The following is a 20,226-nucleotide window of genomic DNA, read 5'->3' on the forward strand; positions in this document are numbered from 1 at the left end:
GAAAGAGTACTAGTGAGATGTGTCTAAATGCTCACCTCAGTATTTTAATGTAGCTGATGTTATATGGGTATGGACTACTACAGCTACGCATAATGGAATGAAATAAAATTAACTGATGGCAGAATCAAAAATAGATTTTCTGGTATGCAAGTAAAACCCAATCCAGTGTAATAAATTTTCTTTGTATGTAGCTGCTTTAACACTTAAAGGTAATGATGAAAATACATATAAACGCTGCACTTATGCTTGCACAGGAATAAAAGACACAGCACTGCATGTAAAACTATGTACTTGCAGAGTTTTCCTCTCTCACAAGAGTTCTACAGAACAACTAAATAAGTAAAATGTAATGCTGTGGAGCTGAACTCTAGGCTGCAAAACAACCAATGCCTAGAATTAAAGTAACACAACTATAAACTTTATCCACCATCTTGTTGGTTACCCTTACATACTCTTCAGCCACCATTTTCTTTAATATCATCATTAGTACATTAAAAAGAAAACCAAACTGAGTATTTTGTTACTGTTGGTATTGAGAACTATTAAAAAGTATTTGATTAAGTTTTTAAATCAATATTATAATCATTTTGTGCACAATCATGCACATTTAACAGTCAATTTAACTCATCTGGTATCTCACACAACCAACACGATATGCAAGAAACAACTGCTGGGAATTGTTTCAGATGCTCTAAAGTATGTTAATTTCCAAAGCAAAATGACTTGTGCTGTGAATTTTAACGCACTTGAAAGCCTGTACTTTCTCTCGTTCTGGAGCACAAATTTTGCATGTCTGAAGAGCTGTGATTCATCTTAAGAAAACCCATCTTGTGTTAAATGGAATGGAAACTGGACTAAGTGGTCAAATGACAAGTACATTCATATTCAAGCTGTATTATAAATGCATGTACAGTAATTTACGTCTCTCAGCTACCACAAAAGGCTCTTGATAAGCAGGTAATTTGCTAAATGGACTCCTTTATCCAAGTATTCGAAGGGCGTTACAAGAAAAATCTGCAGAGGCATTAATGTGACGTAAAGGTCAAGCATTGTGACATACCTTTCAAATAATCCCGCCTAACTTGCGATATGATGAGGAGGCTGCTGGCAGCACTGTTCAGTGTGAAGCCCTTGATGTGGGTCTCAGCACTAAAAGAAGCAGACATTTAGAAAGGAATTACTGACATGCTTCTGATACGATAATAAATGGTTGAGCACCAAGGTGAAATTATAAAAACTACTGTTCGTATGTTAAAAATATTGCTGCAAAATATCGACCTGGAGACAGCTTTTGTGTTATCCTGTCAATGGTTATAGAAGGATAATTTTTTTTTGCATTCTGACAGATGACAAAGTTGGAAGTGAGCAACAAAAGAAACAAAGTACAAGATTTTTTTTAAACAATCGGTTCAGATTCTTGAATGCTGACATATTAGATGACTAAAATAACTGCATGCCCTGCATTGTTCTGTTGTATCCTAAGCTGGATACTTTTTCTTCTTTTTTCAATAGTCACCATAATTATAAAATGTAAAACTATTCTTTCAGCAATAAAAATGAAACATTTATTTTCAGCACTGTATATTTTAAACATAAACTAAAGCATATTATGAACTAACACCGTATCATTTGGTTGATTAATTTTCAAATTTCTGTCATCTAGATGTATACAGGTTTTAAAGTGAACATACTACATTTGCTGCCTTAGCCATGTTAAAATTGTATTTTGCTTATCAATTCTTTATCTCCTGTAATACAAAACTTCACATATCTACAGCAAAGAGAATTTTTAATAACACTGCTAAAGCTTTTCTAACACTCTGGAAATTACTCAAGAGAGACTAACCAGCAATCACATTGATCTTATACTACAAAATGTTCCCGTTCCTAAATGACATATAGCCACATTTTTAATACATAAGGATAACTTTACAAATGTTCATTTCTAGATTACAAAATCTCTGCACGGAAAAGGGGGGCATTGCCATTTACCATATCAGCAATCAAGATAAACCGCACTGATCATCTTGTGGCAAACAACTGAGCAGCCTACCTACTTGAACTTAGAGGCTGAGCGGATTGGGAGGTAAGCAGGGTCATTGCTAAATTATTCTCCTCAATCCCAAGAAAATCCTTCACATCGCACACAATATGACTATCCTCTCAGTCACTTTCAGCCTCCTAGGCTCACAAATGCAGTCACTGGACTCGGGATTTTCTTACTCTCCCAACCAATCCTCTTAATCCCTGCCTAAGCACCCACTGCTCAGTTCCGCCTTTTTTTTCCTCTTTGTCCCATCTGTCAAAGCCCTTAAGTCAACAATTCAGGCATGAGACTGTAAATTACATATAACAAAGGATTTACTTTCTCCAATCTTCCAATCTTTAGTGTGATTAAATAGATGTTAGCTACTATTACAGAACTAATCCATCATTCTAATACTCCCAAATTTCTATTTAAAACTTCTTGGACCACAAGCAGTAAATATTCCTCAAAACAGTGCTAGAATGCCAAAGCAACTAGACTGGGGTTGACCAACAGCTCAGTAACCTTCTGGGTTGTTTGGCTGGTTTGGTTTTTTTTCAAATGCAGAGTAGGAGTGCAATTTCCTTCTACCACATCACTTTCTCATGGAAGTTTCTCAGTTCTGGTAACAGGAGGGAAGTTTTAAAATTATCTAGTATTTTAGAAAAAAGTACTTATTTTGTTGCCGATGCTAATATTCATACTAAGGCTCTCTAAATGTTATTTAAATTTCAAATTTGGCTTCAAGCAGAGTAAAAAAAAGATGTTAGCTTATATAAATGAAGGTAGCTTTCCTGTATTTTATGAAAATATTAGGAGTTGCACAAGTTTCAGGCCACTGCACACATTTAGGCTTTGTAGGAGTAATCTCTTCGTAGTATGAGGCTAGAAAAATTGTCAAGCATGCAGAAATGTGTGCGAAACACACAGATTTGCTATTCCTCAACCTTCTGTACACACATAATCACTTTATTTCAGTGAATAATTTAAAACGTAGAGTTTTGAAAATGCTTATTGTAAGCATGACTTTGTTACTAGAAAAAAGATACACAGATAAACACCATGAACACTACCAATATGAAGCATTTTCTATCTTGATGCAACAGTAAGCTGTTACAGGCTCCTTAGAATGTCATTATTTGGCATTTCTATGCTACAAGATGGAGTGTGAGTTTTCCAAAAAGCTCAGGGGTTATTACAACATTTGGCTTTGACCAGTGACCAAGAATAGAACCTCTTATTAAATCCTATTTTCTTTTTTCCTAAATATCTCAAGGTTCAGAGGCTTAGTCCTTTAAAACATATCGCCAACTCTTTTAGTCTTTAAAATTTTTTTTCTCCTGCATTTTGAATTTACATACTGAAACACTTAGTGGGAATTCTGAATCATCAAAATACTAGGAACAAGCCACCACCTTCTTTCTGTTCTTCCAATCTGCAAATTATTGCTGATAACATGCAACACACTGTGCATCTTCCTTACGAGTATGTTTGAGCTGTGGAGCAGGGAAGCAGTCAATGCACATACAAACCTGCAGTATAAAGTGTCAAACTTCTTCCTTGAAAAATCTTTCAATACATCTTTCGATACATTAATATTTTCTGCATATCTTTTAACAAACTACCTAAATTTCATCAACATTCTTTATACTTCTAAAACATGTCCTTTCTATCTTCTATTTAGAAAGATTTTAGTTACTTCAATTTCAGGGAGCTTAATTTGATAAACAGTTTCTCCTTGATGTAAGCCATCTATCCATCAAGCCAAACTTTCCTTATCATAAAGCCCAGTTACTGAGACCTATTTGAAAAAGCATTATTTGTTCTTCTGAATGCAGAACTCCAATACCTTTTTAATGAAAGACATTTCTTCACACTAGACACTTATAAAGAAAACATGAAAATAATAAACATAATCTTACACTGTATTGTTCCCAGGCATCAAAAACTAAGTTGACTCTAAAAATTACTAGATTTTTGTAGTGCCCTATGCATCATTTAAATTACCTACAGCATTTTGAAATTCACTGTATTCACTCAGAGAACACACTTGATGACAACCACTGTTCTTGTTTCAGCTGAAGAAACTGAAAGACTTAAATTACTTAAACTCAGATTTTTGTTCTTCTTACCTCCATATTGATGAGTACTAACACTTTTACTTTGAAGCCTATAATCTCACCAGAACACACATTACAGGCCATATTTAAAGCAAGTAGCATACCATACAACTCACTAAAGGTTAATTCGATTCTGGTGATTCTAATAATATATGACAGCAGGTTGGATTTATTTCAGAAGTGTAAGAGTTGGAAATAAGGTTTATGGTCATCTCCTAGCCACTGGCATCACAGTCAAATGTACCATTTTGCATTTGGCAGGCAGCCAGCTGCGAGGGAGTGTGGGCAGGGTAGGACAGCAGCAGGGATGGGTGTTGAGGGGAAGGCTCACAGGCAGTTAAGTGAAGGAATCTTGTCTGTTTGGATATTGCTCTAAAGAGGAAAAGGCAGACTGCCAGAAGGGTAAGCTTTCAGTTGTGATGCCAAGTACATTTGTTGATACTGTTAGTTGAAATGAGTTATTAGCAATACATACTGTCACTCTAGTACCTTTTTAATATATGGCATATCGCCCTATGAAACACTGGTGTATTTCTTACTATGACTCCTAATTACCAGTCATGACCTGTTTTCACATTGAAAGATAAGAACTTACCTGAAAATGATCCAGAAATTATTTTAACTTGCCCCCCGCACCACCACCCCCCTCCCCATTAAAATCCCCCAAACACAGAAAAGCCTTACATGTGTTTCACTTCCATGGCTTCTTCAAGACAATTCTGTGTTAACAATGCTTTTATAAGGTCATCATAAGAACGATAATGAAACTCATTCTTCTCTTGCATATCCATGAAAATATTGTAGGCCTCTAAAAAAAGCCAAAATGAAATGTCATATTAGGATAATGCTGATCATAGAAAGACATTGCCTACTCACTGTCAAGGTCCATCTTAAATCTATTTATCCTCTCCTTACATCTTTGAGCCCAAAGCTGTTGGCCACTGCTTGTTCAAAACCATTTGTATACAACAATCAACTGACACATACCTCCACAGAACTACAAGTTTGCTTCTGCTGTTTTTCTATATGTGGCTGTCGCTTAAATACCAACACAGCTGGTTAGAAGGGGAAGACTCAGGATTTTTAAAGCAACACCTAATTCTGGGGTATATAACTGCAATGCCTGGTGCACGATCACAACAGCATTTAACAAATAATATAGGAGGTGATTCCAATATGGGGAGATGAAATTATTTGGCTACGACAAGATTTATACAAAACATACAATTTACAAATATACAGATATTTAACCAGTAAACTATGCTGCATTTGTTTGACTGATTAACAGTTTTATTTCATGCATTCACAATAACTGTCAGTGTATGAAAAGATGTTACCAAAAAGGGGGAAAAAAATGATAAGCACACTTTTCAGTCATTTATTTTTCTGAAACAAGATTATGCAGCTATAAACATGCAGCTAAAACTGCTATCCAGGCTGTAACCTATGCTAGAAAGCTGTGTTAAGAACCACAAATAATATTTTACATCTAAACTGTGATTGCATGTTCCATTTAATGAAACTCAAAAAATAATCCCTTTGCTAATTCAAATCATAGCCACAATAACCTTTAAAACTTTTCAGAAGTGCTTAGACTATCACTACAAATTTCACAGCTAAGCATTTTTTTTCTTATACTTTGAAAGTAAAGATGAAGACAACTCATTTGAATCTTACTGTCACAAGAAGTGTCACGCCAATAGCTCTTACTACAGTGTGCCATGGAATTTTAAGCTGGCATTCCTCAAGCCAAAACTGCTGGTGTGCTTTTTGGTTTGAATCTTAAATCTTCAACCAAAGAATATACATAAAACCCCCTTGAAATGTAGGCACAAAAATGACTATGCGTAAAACTTATTATTTACAACACACAAACTTTTACATGGAGTTAATAATTAGAAGTAACATTGCTATCCATAATCTACTTTGGATGCTTGGAGCTACATTAAGTATGTATATCAACAGAGATAAAGGATAAGAATATCACAGTAAAAATTAAATCAACTTCTGTGTATGTGAGTTTCATGTATATGAGAGACAGATACAAGAGAGATGGAGAGAGAATATGCCTGATGTCTGACATGACAATAGTGATTGCATTGCCAACCAAAAGACCAATAAAACAACAACAGGACAACACAGGAAAGGTCTTGAAATCCTCTACCACATTTACTTATAGGTCTGCGGTTAAAGCTTGGCCTGTTGCAATGCGCTGAACTCTCTTGCCTGCTCATATGCTGAACACTAGCATTCATAGTGTTCACACAAATTATTATAATCTGAGGTACCAGCAGACTCAGCAGACTAGCAATCATACTCAACAAAATAAATTGTATCAGTGAAAGGGTTTAACAAGTATTAACTAATTATTACATTAACAAAAAAGTAGCTAACTGGTGATAGGTTTGTTCTTTCTGCTCGCGAAAGCCAGTTTAAATTCTGTTTTTTAAAGCCAAAAACTCCTTGTGTTTGGAGACGTGTACAAAAGCTCTGCTGTCTTCAGATTGAGCTAGGATTTCATCCTGTGTTTGAATACTGCTTTCCATTGATTGGGTACAGAAATGGACCTCACCACCAGTGGAGATGATGTCAAGCCATGTTACCATCAATTATGACCGCCTACAAAATATGAGATCTGTTTCTATAAGGAAATACATTAAAATCTTTTTTGCAATGACTAGTTCATTGAAAAACTAAAAATTCTTGCATCAGCTTTGTTTTCCTGTTCTAGATGCTTTGCTGTGTATGTCAGTCCCGACCTCAGAATGATTATCCTATTCAGATTATTTTCTTAACTTTGTTTTGCATCAGTGCAAGTAGTATGTTTGAAGCATACCTAGATGAGTCTCGAATCGAGACATTTGCCTGATCAGGTATTATCAGCTTGTTACTTCTTCACACAGCATCTAAAATTACTAAAATATATTAGCATTCAAAAGAGAAAGTTCTTGGTTTCAAAATCATATTGTGTTATGCTAGCTATTTCAAGTAGAAAGATTTGTTAGAAAAGTGACAACTTGCCAAGAAAGTCTCAGTTCAAGACAGTCAAATTTGTTTCAGCAATTGCAACTGTTTGGGATATGTGTAACACGATCCCCTAGAGTCAGGTTCTCACACTGAGGCATCAAGATAAAATGAAAATATGACTTTGCATAAATCAAGCACTTCAGAGAACAGATTTTCAAAACACCTCCATGTCACAGCTGATACGTTCACGAAATCAGTTACATAACTAGATTAACTTAATCTTTTTCCTATCAAAAAGGTGATGTTGATAAAAAGTTATATTGTGCCCTATTACTTTCACATCAAAATTACATTGTACTGTTATACAATAGTGACAACTTCGTTATTATCGGTTTTTTAAGACAGAGAACAGTTTCCCAACAAGAGAGGAACTGTTTCCCAATATTTGTCTTTTTTCCCCTTAATTCCCAAAAGCTTTAGACTACCTCCTCTCAAATACTTCACCCTGAAGTGAAAGAATATGCAGGAATAATTTACTGCTAAATTCAACATCCAGTGTCACCACAGACTGTTAGCAGTTACACTTTATATTTTTGTTTTAAACTAGTCTCTCTGCAAGGTCCAAAGCACATTTAATTTCCCCCAGCTCACCACTTGATCATTTATGATATCAAAGGCACAGGATGTTTTTCTAGGAAGAACGTTATTAAAAGCATTCCATTAATTTTGTGTGGTTTTCAGTGAAAATATTTCTGTTTCTCATTTTCTTTTTATTCCCAAAATTTACCAGCATGAAGAATTTCCTGAAATCATTAACTATATGCCTGCTGTAATACACGATTCTTAAATTCATATACATAACACAAGACTGCACTCCCTACATACAGAATATCCAGGCTCCACATTAGACTTCTAATCAGCACTCCTGTGGCTGAATAACTTGATTGAAATGGGTCATTTCACTAAAAACCTAAGTTAAGTGTGTGAATGACTGACAGATTTTTCTTTTAAAAACTCAAAGCTTAGAGATCTGTGTGTTCAACCTGTAAAATATACTGAAACACTCAAAGAAGAAAATACTAGGTATCTTGTATGTATAAATCTTCCTCAGTCAGCAAAACTAATTTTTTAAAACTACTTAATCTATTTTTTAATCTGCTCTCAAATGAGATATGTAGTCATTTGTCCCAGTTGAGGCAAAGAAAATACGGATTTCCAGAATATACAATGCTCTGCACCTTGGCAAATGCTAAAAATGGACTGAGTTCCTCCCCGCCTTGCAAGGTCCAGTAATGTTAGTTCTGACTCTGTGACCCTGCTTTGAGATGAGATGACTAGGAATGGATTTCCAATGATTTACACACAGACTGAGCCACAGAAACTGCACTGAAGTACACTCCGCCATTCTATAACAAAAGCAAATACCCAAGCAGAAGTTAATTTTGTTTCTATCTGAGGCAGGGAAGTTTGCACAGAAAAGCTATTCATTTTTCGCAGCAGAACTGATCTGAAGTGATCTTTCCATAAGGCCATTTTATTTGTGGGGTGGCATCCACAGGCACAGAGGTTTGGAAACAATGAACTGTGGGGGCACAGATTTTAATCTTTTGTTTACAGTTTGTGTATTTCTTTGGGGGAGGAACAACAGGAGGAAAAGTTTGGAAATTCTACAGAGAAACATGGACAACTTTAATTTTAGCTGTAAAGAGGCTGAAGACACTGTGCAACACATTGAATCCTCCCTTCAAGTATAAATAAATAGCCTCACAACATCAACAAATAGAAAATAGACTAACAGAGATAAAAGCCAGACAGGAAGACAGGAATGATTATCTCCATAACATAGTGTCATCTCATTTAATCTCATCTACTTAATTTCTTTGCCAAATCTAAATAAGGTATCTAAAGTATACATTGGAACCATACCTCATCTTATTATTAAGACTTCAACAGCAGGGGTAAATAAAAAAATCTCCAAACAACTTCTTTTAATAGGTAATTACCTTCCCATAAACATGTCCCAGCAATTTCACTTGATATTAATCTTTCTTTTCACTGCACTTCTATGTCTCACACCATAAAACTTGTGACCAAACAGCTACATTTTCTGGGAACCATACAACTGGTATTTTTAGCATCAATCCTGTATATAAATTTAGTTTCTGGTGTTTAATGGATACATTTGAAAGTCTATGCTGTTGGGTTAACATCATGTTCTAAAGTGAACTACAGATCAGCAATACTTTGGTAATTTTAAAATTGGCAACTTCGCCGCAGACTGGCTTTCAAACATGCATTTAAAAGTCAGCATTTCCAATGACATTTTAAATATTTTAGCATATCCTTCTCATATCAGCTTCTGAAGCAAAATATTGGCAAGCAACGTTATCGTGTACCTTTCCTAACATACTAGCAAACCAACAAAAAGCAGCAGGAAGCATCTGTTGCCCTGTAGTTAATTGAAATCTTGAAATTAATGCTGAAGGGGAGAAAGAACAGTCTTTTTCAGTTTACCTTTTGCATTGTTTTTTTTGCAAAGCATCCTTATTTGTCTTTCTTCCATATTAGAAGCACTTAAACTTCTAGTATCTTCATGTGTAACCTTTAAAACAAACAAACTTATTTAAGCTACTATAAGGCTATTTTTCAATGGAAAGAAATATACTCAAGTGTTGTTAGCTGGGAAGCGTAAATTCTAATTACCTTAGGTACCTCAAAGGGAACAACCTGACCATTTTTCTCAAGTATAGCAGCCAGTAAGGTTAGTGTTTTCTCACGAGGAACAACATTTTCTTCTTGAATTTTAGTCCAAACAGCTTCAGCCTTTCTCCAGTCATCATTGTTCTCTGAAACAAGATTTTATCTTCAGATAAAAGCACATTTAGAGTACACATACATATCTAAAGGGATTCAAGGTATCTTTGGAAAATAATTCATCAATTATTCATGTACTTCTGCTTCATATGATCATCAACTTGAAAAGTTCTAAACTACTTTTAATACAGAAGAGAACATTAGAAGATGCAAACAGCAAAAAAACCCAAAGGATTGTATGAATTTTCAGATGAATGAGAAATCAACTCAAAAATATTGCAGAAGTGTTCCTCCTAGCTCATCAGTTGTGATTCCTGATTGTTCATTGTAAAAGCAATTACAAAAATTTCTGAATCATTACAAACACTCTAAGGTACCACTTGTAAGTTTTATTCTATCCTATTCTTGAAATTAAATCCTCTGATTATGTTGCTGCTGGATTAGAGCATCTACATCCCAGAAGTTTACCACTTTCAAGTCAAGGAAGTGTTCTAGGCCTTCAGGCTCTCTTTTGCTAAGAAAAAAAAAATGCGTATCTAAGACTGTAAAAGGTAAGTTTTCTGAAAGAGAAAAACTTAACAAATTGTTACCAAGTTCACAGAATAATTCAACTGTTTTCAACAAGAATAGCAGTTTATGTATGCACCACTGTACAAAACTGCAAACAAATAGAAAGCTAGACTTTGTGAAAGAAGACAGTTATTTACTTAACTATATACAGCAGGTGGTTTCCTGTGTCTCTTATGACAAGTCACCAGAATAGCACTGACTTCTGGTTGTAGGTCCTATTCACAGCTACCTAGCTCCAACATCTGCTAGCTGTAATCTGTCCATTCCATGGTTTAATTCAGAATCCTCAGAATCCTCTTCATCAGGAATAAAGAGATGCAAGGCAAAAAGACAGAGTCCAAAGACAGATGACAGAATGAATTGTTCACACAGCAATATCTCAGCCTGTAAGAGCAGCTCTTCAGCTATTCTTCCAGTGTTCCGTTAAGGAACTTCAGCTGCTCTGTAGCTCAGGCTCAACTGACTGAGTCGTAACACAAGGAAAAGCTGGAGCAGCCACCCAGAAGCAGCACAACACACTTGGATATTCTCTAGAACTGTTATAAAGTTGGTGTTTCAAAGCAACATATGCTGCTTTACAAACAATATTGCAATGCAATATTGAAACGTTACAGTGCAATGTTCTCTTCTTTCCAGGAGCAGAATGGGCTTCGGAAAATAAATGGATATGTAACTGGGTGGTTTAAGATCCAAGCCCGCTCTCAACAAGCTTCTGGCATGACTTCAGCTTTTTAGATGAGGCAGTAAACTTGGTGACTACCCTACATCCAATAAAATGATTGGTTTTAAGGACCAAATACTGCAGGTAACATTTTAAAGCAGGTTACGATGGCAGTTAAACAGAGTAGGACAGAGAACGTCTTAACACTTTTTCATGTGTTTGTCCCTATGTTTGACGCTCGTGAGGCCACACTTAGCAGACTCTGTTCAGTTTTAGGCTCCACAACTATAAAAAGTTATAAAAAGCTAGCAACTGGAGCAAGGTCAGCCATAGACACGGGGCTGGAACAGATGAAGCAAAAGCGGAAGTTGAAGATGAGTTTTGCGCAGCCTGGAGAAAAGCAGGCTAACAGGGGATCTAACTGCTTTCTTCAACCACCTAATTGACAGTTAAAGATAAGAGCAAGTCAATCTCTCCTTGGAAGTGCACAGCAAAGCATGAAAGTTGCAGCAGTGGAGTATCTGAGGATGATCAAACCCTGGAACAGGTTGTCCAGGGAGGCTGTTTGATTTCAACCCTTGGAGGCACTCAAAACTTTACTAGACAAAGCCATGATCTGATCCAACTTTGAAGCTGGGAAAGGACTAAGGCCTAAAACTCCTGAAGGTCTCTCCAGCATAAATTATTCTGTGATCCTACAAAATCAAATGCATTGTTTTGAACAGCTTGGACTAGATGGTAGACTTTTTTTATATGCTTAAAGTAGATCTGAAGTTATGGCTTAGGTGCACAACAACTCTCTGCTGTACTTGTGCATGGGGCAGCTTTGATAGATAATCTAAAATGGATGAAAGCAGGCACGTGCATGGTTTTTGTCCTTTAAGGTGACAGAAACGCAAGTATTTTCCACTTCTTTGAATAGATGGAATAGGTTTTGTCTTTTGAAAGACAACTGAAGATTTTGCATGACAGAATTTGATAAATTGTATCTTCTTAGATTCTCTTCCTAGCAGGCACACTGTCAGACTTAGTCACTGCCAGAGGTGAACAGGATGAGTGGATAAATAGGAAGACTCTCTCTCCCTGTTGAAACAAGACTGCTCTTCAGGCCTACTTGATTTTTGATGATGAACCAGTATATGTGAAGGCAGAACTGGGTAGCGGTACAGTTTGGAGGCTGTTCAGGAAATGAAAAGGAAAGAAGTTCTCAGGGGTCTCCGGTCATTTTTTTTGTGGAAGTACTCAGCTCTTCTGCTTGTGCTAAGTACAATGGAGAAGCAGCCTCCTTCATTACCGTATGAAAAGAAAAAGGGAGTTCAAATAATATTTTATTTAGCATTAAAACACCGCTAGTTCTAGTCACGCAAAAATACACATGGGGAACAGCCTAAAATTACTTCAAGCTCAAATGCAAGTTTTCCCATGACCAAATATATTAAGTTGCTGTAGTGGGTCATTAATATATATATACATTACTGAAGTACATAGCAATCCCTGTAATGTTTTTTTTTTTTTTATGTCACAATTTACTATTTAGAGCTCGATATCCAGTATTAACACAAAATGTCAAGACTTTAAAATAACTAGAACTAGTTTCCAAACATTTTATTATGTATAAATACAGTATGATGCAATGAATAACAAAACCAGCATAGTCTGAAAAATACAGAAAAGAGGAAATGGAAAACGCTACAGATACATCCTACACTAAGTGTAGCATCGAAATGAACTTTCAATTTTAAAAACTGTTCCATTCCCATAAGTGATGCAAAAGTTAGTTCTTGGCTGGTGAAGAATTGGTAGATTCTTAGAAAAATGCACCTTTCAGAACCACATCCAATGACAGGAGACTCCAGATCTTTATCAGTTATGAAGATGTAACAAATGAGCAGTTTTTCTTCTTTAAGCACATTAAAAACCAAAACAGAGTAAACTTTTGAATTGGGACACAAGACAATAGCATAGATTGGAAGATTTGTACTATAGAAGTTCTATGTAAGTGTTGAGGTCTGCAGATAAAAAAAACCTTCACACTCTTCCCCCACAGGACGCCTCAGAAACAGTACCCAGGCTAACTGTATATCAGGATAAAACTCCTCTCCAATGCAGGGTTATTTCCTACCTCCAACCACAAAAGGAAACAGATTACAACATGAAAAAAGATCACAAGCTAACTTACCACACAGTTGAAACAGGTAGTAGTACATCTCATCTCTATCACATTCAAATAGATTTTGAGTTAATTCTACCAAATTTTCCAAAGTCTCCATCTTTAAAAAGAAATAACAACATAGTTATACCTCAGTCAAACAATTACTTTTCTATGTATGTGCACTTACATGCTGTGTGCATTCAGCTAAAATAATATTTCTGTTTAAGTGTATACCAGCATTTACACAGAGCATTAAGTTCACCTCATCAGCCTGTCACACGTCCTTTCACAAACATAAAAATCAAGCAATGAAATATTTCAAAACAATTTTTCTTGGAATATAATGACAGTTACATAGAAGACATCATATGAGCCACATACCTGATTATTTGATATACACTTTTTTGCAAACCACCGCAACCTTCCGGAGTTTGCTCTCAAACCAGGAGTCTGTAAAATATTTCCACAAGAAGAAACACATTACTTCACACAGAACATTCTAAGGAAAAGTAAACATAGTACATATACTCACAGTAAAAGGTCATAGTTTTGTTTGTTTTTTGAAACCTGAATGAGACTACAAACTCACAAATAAGCAAGTTAGGCTGCTTTTATGAAAGACTTAAAAATTGCAGTCATTTTATTCAAGGCATTTTCCTTTTTGGTTGAGCACTGCTGAGAGAGTTGATTTAAAATACACTTCAGATAAACTCAAATGTTAAATCACTTTTATCACCACAGTAATAGGGTATTATTATTATTACCCATGATAACCATTTGTATTACTCACTGTAAAGAATTAAACCAAATGTTTCCAAACTGTCTTCACAGTGAAAAGTTTGTATTTAACACCACCGCAATGTCTTAGCAACTAGAAAACCATGCCCGTCAACCGCAAGATCACCATTTGGCACCCCTTCTCTGCTAACATTAGCCATTTTCTTATAACCATTAATACCTAAAAACAACAGTGGTTTTAGATATAGACTTCTCTTGCTCAGTAAGAAAAACAGGAAATGTACAGAGCAGTAACTGTTACAACTGTAACATACTGCCAATGCATATGCCAGGTATACTAACTGTAAGGCAATTCTTGTCCCAGAACAGAGCAAAGGCTTACTCTTACGTGTGTGTACATGCAGGAACCAACGTATGATAGTTAATATGCCATAGTTCTTTCTGTTATTAATTTTCCCAGGCTTGATGAGCCTTTGTTTATTCATGCCTTTGTTGTTTTGAACAGACTACAGCTACAGAATACACCTTCTCAAAAAGGTTTCAATCCTTGGAAACTCCAGCTGGTACAGACTACCACATTGTGCCTCCTCAGCACCACGTATGGGTTCCTCCACTTAAATGAATTATTAAATAAACATAGGAAAATTCAAAGTTCTTAAAGAAACATGTTACAAGCATCCCAGTACTTATGTCTGATGTATCTAAAAAATGACACAAAAACCTGCGCGCAAAGCATCCATCATTTTCACCTCTCAGAGTACTTGAATTTATTTTCTTTATACTCTTCTGTTTTAGCACAAGGATCATTTAGAGAGAGGACTCTGCTTTCATTTCAGGTGTCCAGATTCACATTAATATAGCTCAAAGTGACTCTGATGAAACGTCTGTTCATCCCTTCAGAGAAACATGTGTTTTGACTCTTGAAGGCTTTTAGCTGTTAATATGGAAAGAAGTGTCTACTGTTTAAACATGAAATGAGACTTCCAAAATTTGAACACCACTTCACATAAGAGACAGTTTGAACAAAAAGCTGTGAGAAATATTGTGTCTCAGTTCCAAAGCCGTGGAAACAATTACCATTGGAAAAGTCAGTTTAGCTTCTGTCTTTTTAACACAGATCATTTCCTTTTCCTGTATTCTCCAAGAGCAGAATTATTACCATTACATCTTTCTGAAATAATTCAGCATACACCAGAAAACCAGCATGTAAAACGTCATTCAAAAATGTTAAAATTTACTCAAAGTTACAGGAAACAGTGTCCTGCAGAGTAAATGTTAGGCCATATAATCCTGCCAACCATCCAAACCATTTTATTCAATCATTTCAAGGTTTTTAAAAAATAGGATGCTAACCCCCCAGTTCTTCAACATGGGCCATCTTTTTTATGTATTTAACTGTACTAGAAAAATAGTCTCAACCCAAGAGATTACAGAATAATAGTGGCTTCTCCAGTATTCAAAGATGGTATATATTAAACACAGTTTTGCTTTCCAGCTACCTTTTTTTCCCCCCAATTAGGTTTTTTCCCTGCAGATATTTATGTTTATAGGTACCTGTTCAGTCCTTTTTTTAAGAGCCACCAAGAAGTTTCACTAAAATATGCTGAAAATTAAGTCAAGAATAAACATCTTACACAACAGGCTCTTGAAAATGAAAAAGAAGAAAGTATGTTGCCTGCATTGTAGCTAATCCTCTTTAGGACATGGTAAAATTCAAATGCTGAATTCACTTACAACTTCCAATATCATTGCTGATCCGAATGCCAATGAACTCAACAGCTCCAAAGCTACAAACTTTTTATAGTAAATCCTTTCCTGTTCAGAAATGATTGATGCGTCTGTCACTACAAGGACAGCTGAGTTATACAACAGATATTCTTGTGTTTCATTTTGAAATTGAGAAGTGTTTTCACATACTGCAGGTCTCAATCATCAAAAGAACATCTAGGTCAGATTAACTAAATCTCCAGGGCTTGCCTGATAGTCCATATTTGTAGCTTATCCCTTACCATCTTAGGGAATTTTAAACATTGCATTTAGCAGGAAACAGACTTTCTACAATACAGCAGACTAAAATATAGAGTAAAAAAATGCAAGGAATTAAAAAAAAACCCAACCAGTAAAAAAAATTGTTACTCTAACTAGTCTTTCAAATTCCCATTTAAAATTTTGATCTTGTCTGTTTCAGTGGACAAAAAAACCCCTATTATTGAGTCATAGTGTTCTGTTCGGGTTTTTTCCCCCCCATTTTTACGGCATTCACTGCTTTAAAGAATGAAACAGCTATTCAGAGTCTCAAGCAATTCATACAGCATATAAACTAAACATCGAGGTTTTCTGACTTTTAAATTCTCTTGGAATATAAAACAGCTGTACTGTACCAGACCAAAGGTTCATCTAGCTTTTTATCCTCTTCCTAACAGTGCCTGTGGGAGAATATAAAATGACAGAAACCCCAGCAATACTTCCCCCTTAGTGCTCTTTCACTCCCTTAACTACCTGAGATTCAGTGGGTTGCGCTGCTTCTAGTAAGCCATGTCTCTTCCATGAGCTTTTCTGGTTGCCCCTGAAACCCTGTAAGATTTATCATTCAGAAGATCTTTTGGCATAGGGTTGCCTCAATTACCTTCTGCAGAAACCCACCAAAATACTACCACTTTTTGTTTGTTTTCAGCCTAGCTTTTACCAGTTTCATTTGAAGCCCCTGGATTTTGTCTTAGAAGACAATACAAAATTGATTTCTCTTTGTCCTCTCCATTTCATGTTGATTTTATGAGCAATATATATAGTAATTCCTTGTTTCACCTTTTGTTTTCGAGACTAAGCAGAACTCATCTACTTAGTCATATTTCTTATAGAAACCTTTCCATACTTTTGATCACCTGTTACTATCTTTCTGAGGCTTAGCATACAACCCTACACTAATTTACTCAGATTCTATACCTTCATACACAGAAAGGAGAACTAACCAGAAGGGGAAAAAATATGCTGCATCTTTAGAAGAACTCTTACCAAGCAGCACTCAAAAATCACATTAATCACAATCCTAACACACTGCAAGCACCTGATTTGTTCTCCTCCTTCCTAGAACCAGTCACTTCAGACAGGTGACTGAAGGGGTCCAACCACCAGAAAAATCTTTCCTGTAGTAATGTTTTTATTTGAGCTAATTTCTATCTATTACAACTGAAAGAAAACAGATTGGGAGAATACTGACCTGTCAGAGAGGATTCTACCTGATGTTTTTCCAGATTTTTAGATAATGATAGAAATATTTAAGTTTCATTTACATTAGTGATCTGTAACTGTTACAGCTAACAGACCAGTCCTTTTTTTTTTTTTTTTAAATTAAGTAATTTACAGAAGACATATAAAAAAACAATTTACTTTTCTCTACTTGCCTAAAGCAACCTTTTTCTCTTTAAACACAAAACTTACTTAAGGAGAAAAACCACAAAACGCAACATAACAGACAAGAAACCCTGTGGTATTGTTAAAAATGAGGGACTTTCAGAAAACTAAAGAGTTGAGAATGTCCCAAAATGGTACCACTTTTGCTATAGCTGGCTTTGGATGCATAATTATTGAAAAGCCAGCAAAAGTATTTTTCATTTGGCACATACATGGAAGGTGGATTATTCTTTTGTTTTAACCTTCTAACACCACACTTCCACAAACTACTACTGTGCACTGTTTGGCAAAATAAGTGTTACATATCCTGGCCAACTTACTCTAAACCTTTCACAGTATAACTTCACTGTGAATAACGCATCAATTCTAACCTTTCAAGTTTAACTCTGCCCTCCTTAAGTGTTTTATGTTTTCTTCTAGATCCTTATATTTTCTTCACAAATTTCAGTCTCTTCTTAGCAAAACAGTTCTACTACAATCAGCATTGCAAACATACTGGAAAGAAACAGCCAAATTTTATAAACACTATCTATGCTACACTTTCTGATGGTATTTTTTGGACAGGTAGATCCATTCATTCCTTTCTTTGAAGCTAAAAAAGCCAGTAATAATAAGAGACAGCTAATGCTGCTAAGGAAGAAGAACATTTCATGATGAGTTACATCAACAGCCATAACAGACTTATGTTACCAGTACCAGAACCAGTTACTGAAGTTTAGATGCCAAAGCAATGTCTTGCAAGAAAATGCATTACTTCTCCAGACAGCCAGCCTTAAACAGACAGCTATAAGAACTGATGTATGTCATTTCTAACAGCTCTCTCCAACATAAGCATCAGTGAAAACAGAACATTTGATGGGAAGTTCTTAATTTAAAGACAGATTTTTCCCTGATTCCACAAAAATGTCTATAAAATCTCACAAATCCCATGCAGCTTCAAAGAAGCCTGGGATATTTTTGCATGGCAGCTTACTTGAACAAAGTTTTTTACAACAGAAACACTGTATGCTATGCTTGCATCTTCCCCTACGTTAAAACACTTGGCAGAATTCCTCACTTCTATTAAGCAGTACACCTTCTGCTTAATCAGAGAGTTAAAAGAATATGCAGGTAGAAGTTTTTGTACCTTATGTAGCCATCTAAATGTAGTTGATGGATGAGATGGTTAAAATTATCTTACACTTCTATTACATCTTTGCCTCTTATTAAATACTCCTTCACCTTCAAATAACAATGCATTAGTTTTAAAAAATACCGAATGAAACATTTATATTAAGGTTACTTTTAAAAAATAATCTTAAATCTGTGTTCAATATGCATGAAACAAGGATACAGTTGCATTTCTTACATTATGCTATAAATATTATAATGTAAGTGAAGTACCATAGTGGATATACAAGAAATACAGAAGATAGTTTTGATTACTGGCTCTGAACATACGAGCTTTTATGCAATAGGCCAGAAATTTATAGAAGTATCTTTAAAGGCTAAGGGATTTAAAAGTAATCTCTGCATCAAAATGCATCTTTCCTGTTGCAATTATATCAGCTATCTAATAAAATACATTACCTCTCTCTAGCTCTGCTTTTCCTTAAAAGTTATTGTACCACCAGTATAACACTAAAGCTACATATGTATATGGCAGGCAAGGGAAGTTATATTTTTCTAGAAGTTCATTTTCCACGTTGAAAGAAGTTTAGCTCTCGTGGATTTCAAAAATTGTTTCTTTACCGTGGAAAGATAGCCTCATTCACTTTACTCCTTCCAAACAAAAGAAAACCTAGAAGACCTTGCGAACTGCTTATAACTAAGATGAGATTCCTCATAAAAAAAAAAAAAAAAAAAAAAGTAATTGCTTTTGGTTTTTGTAAGCAATTTTGCCCAGAAAAAAATTACATTACTAAACGCATCCCAACCCCCACAATAGTTTTCTTTAATTCTTTCATCTGAAACATCCGGACACTTGCACAACTTTTTTTGTAAGGGACAACTCTATGAAAGTTTGAATATAATTAAAACTCTAACTTCAATATGGTTACTTTTCAAGTTTGATAACGAGGGCATGAGAGTTCTGAAAATTATGAGGTGCTCCACTGCAAGTTATGCCTTAAAATATCAAATATATAGTAATTGTGTAGTTTTTGATTTGCGCTATCTGATACTTAATGAAAGACAAAAGGACACATCTACATATTTATATTCCCTAACTCTCCTGTTGGGAGTAATTACAATTCAAGCTCATTCTCTCCTTTCTGCCCATCCTACAAACAACCGAGGTAGCAACTAGCCTACTCACACTAGTTTAATTTTTACATAAAAAGCAGCAGTAGTTTACAATAAGAAAATGCAGAGCTTACAGTCTCTACCGGGAAAAGTCACAAAATATCAGGTTTTACTGTTGGCTTTTTTTTCCTGAAGTACATATTTGCCTCAAAGCTTCTGTCAGTTACATAGTTCACAGACTTCAACACAATTAGTATCTGTTGAGTAAATACTCATGATTTTATTTATTTCTCTTGAAAGACAAATATACATTGCTTTATGTTAGGCAGACATTGCAAAAAAAGTAAGCAAACTGATTATTTTCCAAAAATGCCAAAATAAAAACAGGAAAGAGCTTTACAACCATAGCATTACTCATGACAACTAAGACTGATGTATGTTTAAGTACTATTGTAATACCCTACATTTACCAGTAAGATTTCCAAGAGAAATTATACAGTATTGTTATAAAAAAATCATTAGACAATAAGAGAACTTCATAACA

General features: G+C 35.3%; 1 protein-coding gene across 1 annotated transcript in view; it reads right to left on the reverse strand.

The window, feature by feature from the left end:
- Positions 1-20,226, reverse strand: part of LRPPRC (leucine rich pentatricopeptide repeat containing) — a 150,386-nt gene that overhangs the window by 14,718 nt on the left and 115,442 nt on the right. The window contains exons 26-31 of the mRNA XM_009641573.2: positions 13,692-13,760; positions 13,338-13,428; positions 9,817-9,959; positions 9,628-9,715; positions 4,831-4,954; positions 1,061-1,149 (exon numbers count right to left, since the gene is read on the reverse strand). Coding sequence (XP_009639868.1) covers positions 1,061-1,149; positions 4,831-4,954; positions 9,628-9,715; positions 9,817-9,959; positions 13,338-13,428; positions 13,692-13,760 — 604 coding nt within the window. The remainder of the gene's footprint in view (positions 1-1,060; positions 1,150-4,830; positions 4,955-9,627; positions 9,716-9,816; positions 9,960-13,337; positions 13,429-13,691; positions 13,761-20,226) is intronic.

The sequence above is a fragment of the Egretta garzetta genome, unplaced genomic scaffold, assembly GCF_000687185.1.
Source record: "Egretta garzetta isolate BGI_Z169 unplaced genomic scaffold, ASM68718v1 scaffold166, whole genome shotgun sequence".
NCBI classification, from domain to species: domain Eukaryota; kingdom Metazoa; phylum Chordata; class Aves; order Pelecaniformes; family Ardeidae; genus Egretta; species Egretta garzetta.